The 18,960-nt window shown below is 49.4% G+C and overlaps 1 protein-coding gene across 1 annotated transcript in view; it reads left to right on the top strand.

Moving 5' to 3' along the window:
• Positions 1 to 9,754, top strand: part of MRPS21 (mitochondrial ribosomal protein S21) — a 41,469-nt gene extending 31,715 nt beyond the window's left edge. Inside the window, exon 3 of the mRNA XM_063954267.1 lies at positions 9,394 to 9,754. Within this exon, the coding sequence (XP_063810337.1) occupies positions 9,394 to 9,574 (181 nt within the window). The 3' untranslated portion in view covers positions 9,575 to 9,754. The remainder of the gene's footprint in view (positions 1 to 9,393) is intronic.
• Positions 9,755 to 18,960: the final 9,206 nt, after the last annotated feature.

Raw genomic sequence — 18,960 nt, 5'->3', positions numbered from 1 at the left:
ACTAAAAATATTGATACCCTTGACAGGGACAGTATTTTATTGACTATAGAGCATTTAAAGGATGCATTTCTATATATGCGAGATGCACAGAGGGATATTTGCACTCTGGCATCAAGAGTAAGTGCGATGTCCATATCTGCCACAAGATGTTTATGGACACGACAGTGGTCAGGTGATGCAGATTCCAAACGGCACAAAGGTGTATTGCCGTATAAAGGAAGAGGAGTTATTTGGGGTCGGTCCATCGGACCTGGTGGCCACGGCAACTGCTGGAAAATCCACCGTTTTTACCCTAAGTCACATCTCTGCAGAAAAAGACACCGTCTTTTCAGCCTCAGTCCTTTCGTCCCTATAAGAGTCATATCTGCCCAGGGATAGAGGAAAGGGAAGAAGACTGCAGCAGGCAGCCCATTCCCAGGAACAGAAGCGTTCCACCGCTTCTGACAAGCTCTCAGCATGACGCTGAGACCGTACAGGACCCCTGGATCCTACAAGTAGCATCCCAGGGGTACAGATTGGAATGTCGAGACGTTTCCCCTGCGCAGGCTCCTGAAGGCTGCTTTACCAAGGTCTCCCTCCGACAAGGAGGCAGTATGGGAAACAATTCACGAGCTGTATTCCCAGCAGGTGATAATTAAATTACCCCTCCTACAACAAGAAAAGGGGTATTATTCCACACTATATTGTGGTACTGAAGCCAGAAGGCTAGGTGAGACCTATTCTAAATCTAAAAAAATTTGAACACTTACAAAGGTTCAAATCAAGATGGAGTCACTCAGAGCAGTGATAACGAACCGGGAAGAAGGGGACTATATGGTGTCCCGAGACATCAGGGATGCTTACCTCCATGTCCCAAATTTGCCCTTATCACTAAGGGTACCTCAGGTTCGTGGTACAGAACTGTCACTATCAGTTTCAGACGCTGCCGTTTGAATTGTCCACGGCACCCCGGGTCTTTACCAAGGTAATGGCCGAAATGATGGTTCTTCTTCGAAGAAAAGGCGTCTTAATTATCCCTTACTTGGACGATCTCCTGATAAGGGCAAAGTCCAGGGAACAGTTGGAGGTCGGAGTAGCACTATCTCGGATACTGTTACAACAGCAGGGGTGGATTCTAAATATTCCAAAATCGCAGCTGATCCCGACAACAAGTCTCCTGTGCTTAGGGATGATTCTGGACACAGTCCAGAAAAAGGTGTTTCTCCCGGAAGAGAAAGCCAGGGAGTTATCCGAGCTAGTCAGGAACCTCCTAAAATCAGTGCATCATTGCACAAGGGCCATGGTAAAAAAAAATGGTGACTTCCTTCGAAGCAATTCCAGTCGGCAGATTTCATGCAAGAACTTTTCAGTGGGATCTGCTGGACAAATGGTCCGGATCGCATCTTCAGATGCATCAGCGGATAACCCTATATCCAAGGACAAGGGTGTCTCTCCTGTGGTGGTTACAGAGTGCTCATCTTCTAGAGGGCAGCAGATTCGGCATTCAGTTTTGGATGTTGGTGACCACGGAGGCCAGCCCGAGAGGCTGGGGAGCAGTCACACAAGGAAAAAATTTCCAGGGAGTGTGATCAAGTCTGGAGACTTTTCTCCACATAAATATAGCTAAGGGTAAATTTATAATGCTCTAAGCTTAGCAAGACCTCTGCTTCAAGGTCAGCCGGTATTGATCCAGTGGGATAAAACATCACGGCAGTCGCCCACGTAAATAGACAGGGCGGCACAAGAAGCAGGAGGGCAGTGGCAAAAACTGCAAGGACTTTTCGCTGGGCGGAAAATCATGTGATAGCACTGTCAGCAGTGTTTCATTCCGGGAATGGAAACTGGGAAGCAGACTTCCTCAGTAGGCACGACCTCCACCCGGCAGAGTGGGAGCTTCACGGGGAAGTTTTCCACATGATTGTAAACCGTTGGGAATTACCAAAGGTGGACATGATGGCGTCCCGTCTGAACAAAAAACGGGACAGGTATTGCGCCAGGTTAAGAGACCCTCAGGCAATAGCTGTGGACGTTCTGGTAACACCGTGGGTGTACCAGTCGGTGTATGTGTTCCATCCTCTGCTTTTCATACCTAAGGTACTGAGAATTATAAGACGTAGAGGAGTAAGAACTATACTCATGGCTCCGGATTGGCCAAGAAGGACTTGGTACCCGGAACTTTAAGAGATGCTCACAGAGGACTTATGGCCTCTGCCGCTAAGAAGGGACTTGTTTCAGCAAGTACCATGTCTGTTCCAAGACTTACCGCAGCTGCGTTTGACGGCATGGCGGTGGAACGCCGGATCCTAAGGGAAAAGGCATTCAGGAAGAGGTCATTCCTACCCTGGTCAAAGCCAGAAAGGAGGTGACCGCACAACATTATCACCACATGTGGCGAAAATATGTTGCGTGGTGTGAGGCCAGGAAGGCCCCACGAAGAAATTTCAACTCGGTCGATTCCTGCATTTCCTGCAAACAGGAGTGTCTATGGGCCTCAAATTGGGGTCCATTAAGGTTCAAATTTCGGCCCTGTCGATTTTTCTTCCAGAAAGAATTGGCTTCAGTTCCTGAAGTCCAGAAGTTTGTCAAGGGAGTATTGCATATACAACCCCCTTTTGTGCCTCCAGTGGCACTGTGGGATCTCAACGTAGTTCTGGGATTCCTCAAAACACATTGGTTTAAAACCAGTCAAATCTGTGGATTTGAAGCATCTCACATGAAAAGTGAACATGCTCTTGGACCTGGCCTGGACCAGGCGAGTGTCAAATTGGTGGTTTTTTTTCTCAAAAAAGCCCATATCTGTTTGTCCATTCGGACAGGGCAGAGCTGCGGACTCGTCCCCAGTTCTCTCCCTAAGGTGGTGTCAGTGTTTCACCTGAACCAGCTTATTGTGGTGTCTTGCGCCTACTAGGGACTTGGAGGACTCCAAGTTGCTAGATGTGGTCAGGGCCCTGAAAATATAGGTTCCAGGACGGCTGGAGTCAGGAAAACTGACTTGCTGTTATCCTGTATGCACCCAACAAACTGGGTGCTCTTGCTTCTAAGTAGACTTTTGCTAGTTGGATGGGTAATACAATTCAGCTTGCACATTCTGTGGCAGGCCTGCCACAGCCAAAATATGTAAATGCCCATTCCACAAGGAAGGTGGGCTCATCTTGGGCGGCTGCCCGAGGGGTCTCGGCTTTACAACTTTGCCGAGCGGCTATTTAGTCAGGGGCAAACACGTTTGTAAAATCCTACAAATTTGATAACCTGGCTAAGGAGGACCTGGAGTTCTCTCATTCGGTGCTGCAGAGTCATCCGCACTCTCCCGCCCGTTTGGGAGCTTTGGTATAATCCCCATGGTCCTTTCAGGAACCCCAGCATCCACTAGGACGATAGAGAAAATAAGAATTTACTTACCGATAATTCTATTTCTCGGAGTCCGTAGTGGATGCTGGGCGCCCATCCCAAGTGCGGATTATCTGCAATACTTGTACATAGTTACAAAAATCGGGTTATTATTGTTGTGAGCCATCTTTCAGAGGCTCCGCTGTTATCATACTGTTAACTGGGTTCAGATCACAGGTTCTACAGTGTGATTGGTGTGGCTGGTATGAGTCTTACCCGGGATTCATAAATCCTTCCTTATTGTGTACGCTCGTCCGGGCACAGTATCCTAACTGAGGCTTGGAGGAGGGTCATAGGGGGAGGAGCCAGTGCACACCACCTGATCCTAAAGCTTTACTTTTTGTGCCCTGTCTCCTGCGGAGCCGCTATTCCCCATGGTCCTTTCAGGAACCCCAGCATCCACTACGGACTCTGAGAAATAGAATTATCGGTAAGTAAATTCTTATTTTTCCTGTGTGTGTGTGTCAGTGACGTGCGGTGGGGTGAGGCAGGTGAGGCAGAGCCTTTCCTGTCATACTATCATTCGAGCCAGAGTTTTGACTGTATAAAGTATATGAAAAATACAAAGAATATGTTTGAAATATCTTCTTTGTATTATTCTAATCATTTTTAAAGCCAAAACTGTGTAGTAAAAAGTCTATGGCAGGTGAGGCAGTGCCTCGCCTGTCTTTCTTTTCCGCACATCTCTGATCAAAACTCAGCAAATTTCCAGGAGTTTATACTGCTGCACCTGTATATAATGCCCAGATGTACCCTTTGGCTCATACATTGCCTGTAAATCAGGCACTGGTGCTAGCCAGTGCCTCCTGAGCCATTTAGATCACCGCACGTCCCTGGTGTGTGTGTGTGTGTGTAAGTGTATATATCTCACATTACCATTTATAAGGGCTCTGTGTCCTGTGCTGCAGAGTGTGTATCTTCTCCTGAGGAGTCTATTCCATGTACTCAGGACTGCAATGTGCTTTCCCAACCTTCTGAATCGGAACCCTCATGAGTGGACTCTTTAAGGGGAATGATATCCCAGATTTCATCAAGGATGTCACATAATGAGAAAGAGACACCGTTTTTGAGAAAATCTGTGGAGGGTTTGCAGCATTCAGCTCCTACTTCCTCCCGTACCCCACCTACATACCCTAAAAAATGTACACTTGCCCAAATAATGCAGGTTGACACGGACTCCGACTCTGATACAGGGGACGGTGATGGGGATATGCAGGGAAGATGCCTACCTTGCTAAGGGGGCGCAGCTGATGATTGAAGCATATTACTGAGAAGGTACCTGAGCCAGAACAGGAATCTTATTTTACAGAAAATAAGAAATCCTCGCTGTTCTTCCCGGCTTCTAAAGAGCTAAACTCTTTATTTGAAAAATCCTGGGAAAACCCAGAGAAAAAATTCCAGATCCCTAAAAGAATTCTCATTGCTTTTCCTTTCCCTGAAGAGGATAGAAAGAGGGAAAACCCACCTACAGTAGACGCTTCTGTATCCAGGTTGTCAAAGAAGGTGGTTTTACCTGTCCCTGGTTCAACCGCCCTAAAGGAGCCGGCTGACTGCAAGATTGAGACTACGCTCAAATCTCTCTACACTGCTACAGGCGTGGCTTTACGGCCCACTGTTGCTTGTGCATGGATTTCTAAAGCCATAGTAAAGTGGTCAGGCACATTACTAGAGGACTTAGATACTATAGATAGGAGTGACATTGAATTGTTTTTGTGTCACATACAGGATTCTGCTGGGTTCATGGTTTAGGCCATGAAAGACCTTGAAATGCTGAATGCAAGGACTACTTTCATGGTGGTCTCAGCACGCAGAAGACTCTGGCTACGCCAATGGACTGCGGATGCAGAATCCAAGAAAAGTGTGGAGAACCTACCCTTCACAGGTCAGGCTCTGTTTGGGGATGCATTGGATGCGTGGATCTCCACGGCAACTGCGGGTAAGTCGACCTTCCTTCCCTCAACAGCACCACCGACTAGGAAATATTATCCTACGTCTACAATGCAGTCCTTTCGGACCGCAAAATTTAAAAAATCCAAATCCCCTTCCACCTTCTTCAAGGGTGGTTGGGGAAAATCCAAAAAACCTGCACCAACAGGTTCTCAGGAACAGAAACCAGGTTGCGCTTCCTCAAAATCTTCAGCATGACTGTGTATCTCCCAGCTTGGTGATCGGGCAGGTGGGAGCGAGAATAAAAGATTTCAGTCACGTCTGGGCATCATCATCCCTGGACCCCTGGGTGACATTCATTGTTACTCTGGGCTACAGACTGGAGTTTCAGGAATTCTCCTAATCAGGCTTACCAGTTTCGCTGACAGAAAGTGCTATCCTGCAGGAAGCCATTCAAAAATTGGTCCGAACAAATGTTATTGTTCCAGTTCCACCTCTCCTAATACACAAGGGTTTTTACTCAAACCTATTTGTGGTGCCGAAACCGGAAGGTTCGGTAAGTCCGATATTAAACCTAAAGTCCTTGAACTCCTACGTGAGGGAATTCAAATTCAAGATGGAGTCTCTGAGAGCGGTGATCTCAGGTCTGGAGGAGGGGGAATTCCTGGTATCCCTGGATATCAAGGATGCATATCTTCATATTCCGATCTGGCCGCCTCACCAGGCTTACCTCCGATTTGCGTTACTGGATTATCAATATCCGTTCCAGGCACTTCCTTTTGGCCTCTCCACAGCACCGGGGGTGTTCACCAAGGTCATGGCAGAGATGATGCTACTACTCCTCAGACAGGGAGTGAACATAATTCCATACCTGGACGATCTGCTGATAAAAGCATCTTCCATGGAGAGGTTGTTGCAGAGTATTGCTCACTCAACTACTCCCAGGATCATGGGTGGATCCTAAACCTTCCAAAGTCGTATTTGGAGCCGACAAGGAGACTGCCTTTTCTGGGGATGATACTCGACATGGAAGTGCAGACGGTGTTTCTACCAGTGAAGAAAGCGTTGGTGATTCAATCAATGGTACGGGATATCCTGAAGCAAGCCTGGATATCGGTTCATCAGTGCATTCGCCTTCTGGGGAAGATGGTTGCCTCCTACGAGGCTCTACAGTATGGAAGATTCCATGTGAGGTCCTTCCAACTGGATCTTCTCGACAGATAGTCGGGGTCGCATCTTCACATGCACCGGCGGATTTGTCTGTCACCAAATGCCAGAATTTCGCTCTTCTGGTGGCTGCAAACTTCTCCCCTACTCGAGGGCCGCAGGTTCGGGATTCAGAATTGGATCCTTCTAACCACGGATGCAAGTCTCAGAGGTTGGGGAGCAGTCACCCAAGGGGAAAACATCCAAGGAAGGTGGTCCAGTCAGGAATCTCTCCTTCCAATAAACGTTCTGGAACTAAGGGCCATTTACAACGAACTTCTACAAGTGGCACATCTTCTGCAAGATCAGGCCATTCAGGTTCAGTTGGACAATGTAACGACGGTGTCCTACATAAACCGACAGGGCGGAACGAAGAGCAGAGCCGCAATGTCAGAGGTAACAAGACTCCTCCCCTGGGCAGAAAAGTACGCGGTGGCGCTGTCAGCAATCATCATTCTGGGAGTGGACAACTGGGAAGCAGACTTCCTCAGCAGACACGATCTCCATCCAGGAGAATGGGGCCTCCACCCGGAGGTGTTCGCAGAGGTGACAAGCCGATGGGGAGTACGTCAGGTAGACATGATGGCCTCTCGCCTCAACAAGAAGCTTCGGAGGTACTGTTCCAGGTCGAGAGACCCACAGGCAGTGGCGGTGCACACACCGTTTACTCCATGGGTGTTCCAGTCAGTGTATGTGTTCCCTCCACTTTCACTCATCCCATGGTTTCTAAAACTAATAAAAAGAACACGAGTACAGGCGATCCTCATTGCTGCGGACTGGCCAAGGAGGGCTTAGTACGCGGATCTTCTGGAATTACTCCTGGATGATCCGAGTCCTCTTCGCGATGACCTTCTGCAACAGGGGCCGTTCGCCTGTCAAGACTTACCGCGGCTACGTTTGACGGCATGGAGGTTCAATGACAGATCTTAGCTCGGAAGGGCATTCCAGAAAAATTAATTCCTACCCTGATACGGGCTAGGAAGGGAGTTATGTGTAAACATTACCATCGGATTTGGAAAAAGTATGTGTCTTGGTGTGAATCCAAGAAGTTTCTAGCGGTGGAGTTTCAACTGGAACGGTTTCCCCTCTTTCTGCAAGCAGGTGTGGATGTAGGCTTATGCTTGGGCTCCATACAGGTCCAGATTTCTGCCTTGTCCATTTTCTTCCAGAAACAGTTGGCTACCCTCCCCGAGGTTCAGACATTCTTGAAAGGGATTCTGCACATCCAACCACTCTTTGTGCCTCCTACGGCACCTTGGGATCTTAATGTGGTGCTGCACTTCCTGCATTCGGATTGGTTCGAACCTTTGCAGGAGGTGGACGTCAAGTTTCTTACTTGGAAGGCTGTCACACTGTTGGCATTAGCATCTGCTAGACGTGTGTCAGAGTTAAGGGCATTGTCAGGCAAGAGCCCCTACTTGATTTTCCATGAAGATAGAGCTGAGCTCAGAACGCGTCGGCAATTTCTTCCAAAGGTTGTGTCAGCTTTTCATATCAACCAACCTATTGTGGTGCCAGTGGCTACTGACTCCTCAATTACCTCAAAGTCCTTGGATGTGGTGAGGGCTTTGAAAATTTACGTGAAGAGAACTTCTCATCACAGGAAGTCGGATGCTTTATTTGTCCTTTTATGATCTCAACAAGGTTGGGTGTCCTGCTTCTAAGCAGACGATTTCTCGCTGGATCAGGTTCACTATCCAGCATGCTTTTATTCTACGGCAGGATTGCTGTGTCCAAAATCTGTTAAGGCCCACTTTACTCGTAAGGTGGGTTCTTCCTGGGTGGCTTGGCTTTACAGCTTTGCCGAGCAGCTACTTGGTCTGAGTACCTAAAGTTTGGTCAATCCATTCTGCAGGAACCTCAGCGCTCTCCCTCCCGTTCTGGGAGCTTTGGTACATCCCCATGGTACTAAAATGGACCCCAGCATCCTCTAGGACGTAAGAGAAAATAGGATTTTAATTACCTACCGGTAAATCCTTTTCTCGTAGTCTGTAGAGGATGCTGGACGCCCACCCAGTGCTTCATTTGTTACTTGGTTCAGTATTGTTGTTTCAGTCATTGCTGAATTGTTCCAAGTTGGTTAGTTTGGCTTTCCTTTTTTATATGTGTGAGCTGGTGTGAATCACACCACTGTGTTTTCCTTCTCTCTAAGTATGTCCGTCTCCTCGGGCACAGTTTCTAGACTGAGTCTGGTAGGAGGGGCATAGGGGGAGGGGCCAGCCCACACTATTAAACTCTTAAAGTGCCAGTGGCTCCCAAAGGACCCATCTATACCCCATGGTACTAAAATAGACCCCAGCATCCTCTACGCACTACGAGAAAAGGATTTACGGGTAGGTAATTTAAAATCCTATTTTATGGTAAGAACTTACCATGGTTAAATCTCTTTCTGCGAGGTACACTGGGCTCCACAGGGCGCCAACCCTGACGCACTTAGCTTCTTTGGGTTTGTATGGCATTAGCCGCTGGTCCCTTCTCCTGTTGTGAGAACGTGGTTCTATGTGACTAACATCTGCCGTCTCTAGTACCTGCTACTGCATTGGACTGGTTAACAAAACTGAGCTCCAGTGCCTGGAGGCGGGGCTATAGAGGAGGTGGTGCAATGCATCCTGGGAACAGTCAAAGCTTTAGCCGGTTGGTGCCTCGGATCAAGATCCAACTCTACACCCCAATGTTATTCCCTGTGGAATCCAGTGTACCTCGCAGAAAGAGATTTAACCACTGTAAGTCTACAATAAATCTCCTTATATGGCGTATTACCTGCTACCTCAGTGACCGTGCCTGTGGTGTGCTGTAGGCAAGTACTATAGGTACCAGTCCTCGGACGGATTGCTAGCATGGAGCTCAGTGGTAACTCATATTGGCTGCAGATTGCGTTGTGGTCTCATATTTGGGGATCTGGCGTAGACTGATCACCTCTCTCTTTACACGCAGGATCCTTACTACTGACGGGATCATTGAGGAAGTGAAGCAGAGACGTTATTACGAGAAGCCGTGTATTAAGAAAAGGAGGATCAAATATGAGACCTGTAAGCGCATCTATAACTCTGAGATGGCACGGAAGATCTCATTCCTGAGCCGGAAGACGCGGCAGGACCCCTGGCCGGGGTGCTAGAGTAACGGTGATACAGCGGGACGTCTACGTGTTCTGTGGTTGGCTGCACCTGATGTCGCTGCCTTGCTGCCTCCCCTCCTGCGTCACTGACCACCATGGATTATATTGTCATACTGCATCATTGTGTGTCTGGGCTCCTGTGAGATGTGTAGATCACTGAATAAAACCATTTTCATATTAGTTATTGTGTAATTCTGCCTGGGCTTGGAGATTGTTGTTCCCCTTTGTGAAGGGTCCGCAGAGGAGCGTGCGTGTTACATACGCTGTGTTCTGCTTGTTACATGCCGGTCTCCTGTATGTGGTGCAGATAGCGCGTACGCGCCCTGTGAGACGGAGTAACGTGTAATTGGCTTTTTTATATCTGTGACCGGATGCAGCTCGCTGCCTGCGCCAAGAGATCGCAGACTTGTTTATTCCCATGAGCCAATAGGGTATTCCCTGTAACTGCCTATTACTGACTCCTTCCACTGCGCAGTGGGCGGGTACTTTGCTGCCATCACCAGGTTCCTCTGATTGGTACCTCGCGTAGACAAGCTGTGGCCACACCTCCTGGTTGGTGTTGTCTGGTCGCCTCTGGTCACTCACCATGGACCAGGCGCTGCACGGTAGCTGGCAGAGGGCGGAGCTTGGAGATGTTAAGTTCGCTCCAGGACAGCCGGTAAATGGAATAGCATTTTGCGCAATACTGCTGAACGCAGGATATGGATGCACTCGTTGTAAAGGCGAGATAGAATGTGCTGAGAACCACTCACATCACACAGGATGTTACAGCAGATTTCTCCTCTCAGTCAGTGGATATCTCTATTACTCAGGGCTCACAGGGCCCTTTATATACAGTCAAAGACAAAATCCTCCCCTGTATACCTTTTTAGTCCTCACCTACACCCCATGGTATCCCTGTGGACCCTACGGACTTCAAAGAGAAAGATTTAACAAAGGTAGGTCTACCATAACTCGTATTAGTTTAGACCCTTTTAATAAATGTGCCAGGGTGGCTTTTGCAACATATCTGTGTGATACAGTCACCTGGGGGGAAGGGGGATCTAAGTACATGTTGGTGTCTCCCTCTGGTGTTCCGGACCCAAACACTTCCCAGAAAAAGATCGTCATGTTGAGATTTGGGTGGAGGCACTGATACCAAGAGACCCACAAGGTGTGAAGAGGAAGAACTTGCACACCATTACCAAGAAGACCCATGTAACGGGTTGTTACAGCTGTAGCCTCACTTTTCACACCCCCAGCATTGAGGCCAGTGACACGGTTTCCATATTCTCCCTGCTTGGCCCCCTTCTCTTTCCTATTCTCTCGGGCATGCCCTGAATGGTATCCGTTCCCATGGTCGACCATGTTATGGTCGACAGTCATTAGGTCGACCACTACTGGTCGACATTGACATGGTCGGCGTGGACACATGGTCAACGCATGAAAATGGTCGACACATGAAAAGGTCGACATGAGTTTTAACTTTTTGTTCTTTTGGGGAACTTTTCCATACTTTACGATCCACGTGGACTATGATTGGAACGGTAATCTGTGCCGATCTAAGTGGTAGCGGAGTGAGGCACCATGCCCGAAGCATGGCGAGCGAAGCGGTGCACTAATTGGGGTTCCCAGTCACTTTACGCAAAAAACGGCACAAAAAAAAAGTTAAACTCATGTCGACCTTTTCATGTGTCGACCATGTGTCAATGTCGACCAATAGTGGTCGACCTAATGACTGTCGACCATTCATACCGGAACCCCCTGAATAAGCCTCTTCCCTAGACAATGCCTCCCTTACGTCTGCTCTTTAACCTGTTGCTCCAGCAACCACTATTCACCTTCACAGATCAACACCTCAACCCTGGCACACCTAATGCCCCAGATATCTAAATGTTCACTTCCTGCTGAGCGTCAGCGGAGGAAGTCACACTCTAAAGAAGATTTTCTCCATTTCGATCTATGCTCTCATCCTACAGTGCTGCCCTTTCCTTCTCTAAACACCCAGATTTCAAGAACCTCATCATCACCTATTCTTCAAACTCCCAGCGTCTGTTTGCCATCGTCGACTCTCTCCTCTGCATCAACTCCATTCTTCACTCTGTTCCCTTGACTTTGACACCTACTGTACTTCACATCCAAAATAGACTCCATACGTCAGGACATCACATCCCAACAGAAGCTTTAGCAACCCACTCCTTTCAAAATAGTAAAATAGTTGCCGCGCTAGTGTGTGTTATATTAGCAGCTCCATATAATGGATACAATGAAAAAATTATAAAAAAGGAGCGCTTGAGTAATTAAATAAAATATTGAACGCACATACCTGTAAAAATAAAAGAGTGATTAATAAAAATGTTACAGCTCTTTTTGTGAGTGATTGGTGAAACGGAGATATTTCTAGTATTTGCTTTCCAATATAGAACAGGTTGGACAGTCTTTATGAGCGGATATAAACTTCCCCTGCTATCCCTGCTTGTACCTTTAGCGGCTTGATGTTACTGCACAAGCGTCTGCCGCAGTTGTCATTGATGCCGTCTTCCCGTCGTTGCGGCCGCTCCGGCTTGATCTCTTCATGCGGTCACTTGTTTAAAGTGTGTCAGCGTTTGCGTGCACTGACTGAAGGTCCTCCGTTTTCCTCACCATGAAAGTCTCCAACGCGTTTCGGGTTCAAAAACACTTTAACATCCTAGTTAAAGGGTTTTTGAACCCGAAACGCGTTGGAGACTTTCACGGTGAGGAAAACGGAGGACCTTCAGTCAGTAACATCAAGCCGCTAAAGGTACAAGCAGGGATAGCAGGGGAAGTTTATATCCGCTCATAAAGACTGTCCAACCTGTTCTATATTGGAAAGCAAATACTAGAAATATCTCCGTTTCACCAATCACTCACAAAAAGAGCTGTAACATTTTTATTAATCACTCTTTTATTTTTACAGGTATGTGCGTTCAATATTTTATTTAACCCACTCCTTTCCCTGACCACCCCTCCTCATTCATCTTACCATCTCTGACTTCTTTTACCCCTGTATCTGGAGATGAAGTAAAGGCCATCATCCGCTCCCCATTAGACTCTATGTCCTCTCACCTCCTCTGCTACCTCTCTTCTCTGCCTGTTCCCATCTTCTCCACCTCCTCAGTATCTCCCCCTAGCACTGTCCCCTCTGCCTTCAAGCATACCCTTGTCTCCCCTATTCTTAAAATACCTAACAATTAATCCATATCACTTTCTCAACCTACACCCGTCTTATTACCTTTCATTCCTCCCACTCCCTGCTCGCCCCATTTCAGTTTTGGCTTCCATTCTCTTCACTCCACTGAAACTGCTCTCACGAACGTCTGCTATGACTTCCATGCTGCCAAATCCAAGGGCTGCTTTTGACAGTGTTGACCATCCTCTCCTGTCCTCTGACCAACTCCTCTTGTGACCCACCTTCTCACTTTTCCCAACTGTAGGTATCTGGTTCTGTTCTTGGACCTCTCTTTTCTTTCTATGTCCTCTTTAGGTGAGCTCATTTGTTCTTACAATACCATCTCTGCTGATGATACTCAGATCTACCTTTCCTCATGTGACCTCTCCCCCCTCTCATATCTCCAACTGTCTCTCTGCTACCTCTTCCTGGATGTCCCAGTGCTTTCTTAAACTTAACATGTCTAATACTGAGCTGATCATCTTCCCTCCCTCCCGCACAACCTCACCTCCTACAATCTCATCTATTGATGGCACTACTATCTCCTCTAGCCCCCAAGTGCGCTGTCCTTACCTTGACTCCTCTCTCTCCTTCACACCACACATTCAGTACCTCTTGCAGTCCTGCCGCTTCCAACTCAAACATATTTCCAGGATCAGACCCGTTCTCACCCAGGATGCCACTATGACCCTCATCCACTCACTGGTCAGCTCCAGATCAGACTACTGTAATCTTCTATCTGGCCTTCCCGACACACACCTCTCTCCACTCCAATATATCCTCAATACTCTTACTTGGCTCATCTTCCTCACCAAACACACTACAAGCCCCTCACTGGCCTCCCTTCCCTTACACAATTCAATTCAAGCTTCGTCCACTCTCATACAAAGCCCTCACCCACTCCTCTCTCATTTTACATCTCTGACCTTATATCCCTTTGCGTTCCCACCCATCATCTTTGTTCCACAAATACATGCCGCATCTCCTGGCAACTGATTACTTCCTCCTTTCCCTGCCTCCAAGATTTTGGCCGTAGTCCTCCCTACCTCTGGAATTCTCTACCTCTCCCTATCGGACTCTCTACATAACTTTAAATAGGCTCTTAAGACCCACTTTTTCATCAAAACCAGCCATCTCTCAGCCTAACCCTCTGTTCCGCGCTCACTTATACCCCATATGTATCACCCGTCTGTCTGCCCCTCCTCTTCAAAATGTAGCTCTCATGAGCATGGCCCTCTTTCCTCCTGTGCTTTTCCCTCTCTCGGGCTGTTTTCTTTTCAATACTCTCTACAGTGGCACCTAACCCTCGCTTTCTGCCATGTTGATTAACTGTGTCTTGTCCCCTGACGCAGCAATGTTTGTATGGGATCAGTATGAAATGCCTACAATCAAAACCCAGATGGTGAAAATACCGACAACAATTGATTGATGGTCAAAATACCGACATTTAAAAAGGCGACAGGTCAAAAAGTCGACACAGGTTTTTCATTGTTTTTTGTTGTGTATGTTGACATAGGTTGACATGGACACTATATAAGTGTCCACTGGAATGGTAAAGTAAGAACAAGTCGGTTTCAATGAAAAACTCATGTTGACTTTTTGACTTGTCGACATTTTAAATGTTGGTATTTTGACCTTATCGCTATTTTGACCGTCTGGATTTTGATTGTAGTAAATTGACTGTATCTCGTTTGAATACCATGTGCTTGTCCTACATTGGGGGTCATTCCGAGTTGATTTAGCACAGCTCCGATCAGGCACTCAGACATGCGGGGGTACACCCAGCACAGGGCTAGTCCGCCCCACATGTCAGTGACGCCGTCAGAAATGTGAGTGTGTACCCTTCAGCAACTTTACTAATGATCGTAATTTAGCGAACATGCACAAACAAACCATCATAATGCTCAGTAGGGCTAGCCTCTTGTGAAAGGGGATATGGCTTGGGAGAGGGGTGGAGGTGGAGATGGGGTGGGGATTGGGAGAGAGGTGGAGATGGAGTGGGAATTGGGAGAGGGGTGGAGATGGGGTGGGGATTGGGAGAGGGGTAGGGGGTTTGAGAGAGGGAGATGGGGTGGGAATTGGGAGAGGGGTAGGGGGTTTGAGAGAGGGGTATGGGAGAGGGATGGAGGTGGAGATGGGGTGTGAATTGGGAGAGGGGTAGGGGGTTTGAGAGAGGGGTATGGGAGAGGGATGGAGGTGGAGATGGGGTGTGAATTGGGAGAGGGGTAGGGGGTATGGAAGAGAGATGGAGGTGGAGATGGGGTGGGAATTGGGAGGGGGGTAGGGGGTATGGGAGATGGATGGAGGTGGAGATGGGGTGAGGATTGGGAGAGGGGTGGAGATGGGGTGGGAATTGGGAGGGGGGGTAGGGGGTATGGGAGATGGATGGAGGTGGAGATGGGGTGGGGATTGGGAGAGGGGTAGGGGGTTTGGAAGAGAGATGGAGGTGGAGATGGGGTGAGGATTGGGAGAGGGATGGAGATGGGGTGGGAATTGGGAGGGGGGTAGGGGGTATGGGAGATGGATGGAGGTGGAGATGGGGTGGGGATTGGGAGAGGGATGAGTTGGAGATGGGGTGGGAATTGGGAGAGGGATGGAGGTGGGGATTGGGAGAGGGATGGAGATAAGAACTGTGTCAGTGGAGGAATTGCCCCCCACACACACACACACACACCTTTCACTACTGTACAACATCAATCACAAGTGACACATGTAGGACCATCTTGCATCCTCATACCACAAAATAACCCTTATTGTGAGAGAAATAAATACCTGGACAATGGAAATGAGGAGCACACGCACCTCCAGAAGATATACTAACCAGCCAATCAAATGTGAATATAAAGAGAAATATGCCCAATTCGGGGTAAGAATGGAAAACATTAAGTCACCCTAGAATGGAAGGAACAGACACAGAGGCGGGATAAATAAGGGTTACAGGGCCACTGAGGAGCACATACCTCCAGAAGATATACTTACCGGCCAATCAAGTTCAAATAAAGAAAAACATTTGCAACTGGAGACACTGCTGCTCACAATCCCCCTTCTCCCACAATTCACACAAATGCGACCCACCTCCTTACACACCTGATGTGACACCAGGTGTGCCGTTTGCAATTTGTTGCATATGCAAATTTCAGCTGTCGCAAGTGTTTATCCAATCAACTCTTTATGTGTACGCTATGCTATAACTTGCCAATGCAATCACTACGTAAAACGCAAACTGCATTCCAGAAACATGGATCCCAGGTACCTCACAAAGTAACTGCTGACATCCATGAATGAGCAGAGAAGGAGAGAATGGTGGAGGAGGCAGCAGCTGGACAACCTTTGGCTGCTGAGGATGAGATTGCAGGACCCAGCAGAGAGAATGTCGGAGGAAGCAGCAGCTGGACAACCTGTGGCTGGAGGATGAGATTGCAGGACCCAGCAGAGAGAATGGCGGAGGAGGCAGCAGCTGGACAACCTTTGGCTGCTGAGGATGAGATTGCAGGACCCAGCAGAGAGAATGGCGGAGGAAGCAGCAGCTGGACAACCTGTGGCTGGAGGATGAGATTGCAGGACCCAGCAGAGAGAATGTCGGAGGAAGCAGCAGCTGGACAACCTGTGGCTGGAGGATGAGATTGCAGGACCCAGCAGAGAGAATGTTGGAGGAAGCAGCAGCTGGACAACCTGTGGCTGGAGGATGAGATTGCAGGACCCAGCAGAGAGAATGGCAGAGGAGGCAGCAGCTGGACAACCTGTGGCTGGAGGATGAGATTGCAGGACCCAGCAGAGAGAATGTCGGAGGAAGCAGCAGCTGGACAACCTGTGGCTGGAGGATGAGATTGCAGGACCCAGCAGAGAGAATGTCGGAGGAAGCAGCAGCTGGACAACCTGTGGCTGGAGGATGAGATTGCAGGACCCAGCAGAGAGAATGTTGGAGGAAGCAGCAGCTGGACAACCTGTGGCTGGAGGATGAGATTGCAGGACCCAGCAGAGAGAATGGCGGAGGAAGCAGCAGCTGGACAACCTGTGGCTGGAGGATAAGATTGCAGGACCCAGCAGAGAGAATGGCGGAGGAAGCAGCAGCTGGACAACCTGTGGCTGGAGGATGAGATTGCAGGACCCAGCAGAGAGAATAGCGGAGGAAGCAGCAGCTGGACAACCTGTGGCTGGAGGATGAGATTGCAGGACCCAGCAGAGAGAATGGCAGAGGAAGCAGCAGCTGGACAACCTGTGCTGGAGGATGAGATTGCAGGACCCAGCAGAGAGAATGGCGGAGGAAGCAGCAGCTGGACAACCTATGGCTGCTGAGGATGAGATTGCAGGACCCAGCAGAGAGAATGGCGGAGGAAGCTGCAGCTGGACAACCTGTGGCTGCTGAGGATGAGATTGCAGGACCCAGCAGAGAGAATGGCGGAGGAAGCAGCAGCTGGACAACCTGTGGCTGGAGGATGAGATTGCAGGACCCAGCAGAGAGAATGGCGGAGGAGGCAGCAGCTGGACAACCTTTGGCTGCTGAGGATGAGATTGCAGGACCCAGCAGAGAGAATGGCGGAGGAAGCAGCAGCTGGACAACCTGTGGCTGGAGGATGAGATTGCAGGACCCAGCAGAGAGAATGTCGGAGGAAGCAGCAGCTGGACAACCTGTGGCTGGAGGATGAGATTGCAGGACCCAGCAGAGAGAATGTTGGAGGAAGCAGCAGCTGGACAACCTGTGGCTGGAGGATGAGATTGCAGGACCCAGCAGAGAGAATGGCGGAGGAAGCAGCAGCTGGACAACCTGTGGCTGGAGGATAAGATTGCAGGACCCAGCAGAGAGAATGGCAGAGGAGGCAGCAGCTGGACAACCTGTGGCTGGAGGATGAGATTGCAGGACCCAGCAGAGAGAATGTCGGAGGAAGCAGCAGCTGGACAACCTGTGGCTGGAGGATGAGATTGCAGGACCCAGCAGAGAGAATGTCGGAGGAAGCAGCAGCTGGACAACCTGTGGCTGGAGGATGAGATTGCAGGACCCAGCAGAGAGAATGTTGGAGGAAGCAGCAGCTGGACAACCTGTGGCTGGAGGATGAGATTGCAGGACCCAGCAGAGAGAATGGCGGAGGAAGCAGCAGCTGGACAACCTGTGGCTGGAGGATAAGATTGCAGGACCCAGCAGAGAGAATGGCGGAGGAAGCAGCGCTGGACAACCTGTGGCTGGAGGATGAGATTGCAGGACCCAGCAGAGAGAATGTTGGAGGAAGCAGCAGCTGGACAACCTGTGGCTGGAGGATGAGATTGCAGGACCCAGCAGAGAGAATGGCGGAGGAAGCAGCAGCTGGACAACCTGTGGCTGGAGGATAAGATTGCAGGACCCAGCAGAGAGAATGGCGGAGGAAGCAGCGCTGGACAACCTGTGGCTGGAGGATGAGATTGCAGGACCCAGCAGAGAGAATAGCGGAGGAAGCAGCAGCTGGACAACCTGTGGCTGGAGGATGAGATTGCAGGACCCAGCAGAGAGAATGGCGGAGGAAGCAGCAGCTGGACAACCTGTGGCTGGAGGATGAGATTGCAGGACCCAGCAGAGAGAATGGCGGAGGAAGCAGCAGCTGGACAACCTATGGCTGCTGAGGATGAGATTGCAGGACCCAGCAGAGAGAATGGCGGAGGAAGCTGCAGCTGGACAACCTGTGGCTGCTGAGGATGAGATTGCAGGACCCAGCAGAGAGAATGTCGGAGGAAGCAGCAGCTGGACAACCTGTGGCTGGAGGATGAGATTGCAGGACCCAGCAGAGAGAATGGCGGAGGAAGCAGCAGCTGGACAACCTATGGCTGCTGAGGATGAGATTGCAGGACCCAGCAGAGAGAATGGCGGAGGAAGCTGCAGCTGGACAACCTGTGGCTGCTGAGGATGAGATTGCAGGACCCAGCAGAGAGAATGGCGGAGGAAGCAGCAGCTGGACAACCTGTGGCTGGAGGATGAGATTGCAGGACCCAGCAGAGAGAATGGCGGAGGAAGCAGCAGCTGGACAACCTGTGGCTGGAGGATGAGATTGCAGGACCCAGCAGAGAGAATGGCGGAGGAAGCAGCAGCTGGACAACCTGTGGCTGGAGGATGAGATTGCAGGACCCAGCAGAGAGAATGGCGGAGAAAGCAGCAGCTGGACAACCTGTGGCTGGAGGATGAGATTGCAGGACCCAGCAGAGAGAATGGCGGAGGAAGCTGCAGCTGGACAACCTGTGGCTGGAGGATGAG

Source organism: Pseudophryne corroboree, chromosome 1 (assembly GCF_028390025.1).
Source record: "Pseudophryne corroboree isolate aPseCor3 chromosome 1, aPseCor3.hap2, whole genome shotgun sequence".
Classification (NCBI taxonomy): domain Eukaryota; kingdom Metazoa; phylum Chordata; class Amphibia; order Anura; family Myobatrachidae; genus Pseudophryne; species Pseudophryne corroboree.
Note: the sequence above shows the minus strand (reverse complement) of the source record. Positions and strands in the feature narration are given on the sequence as shown.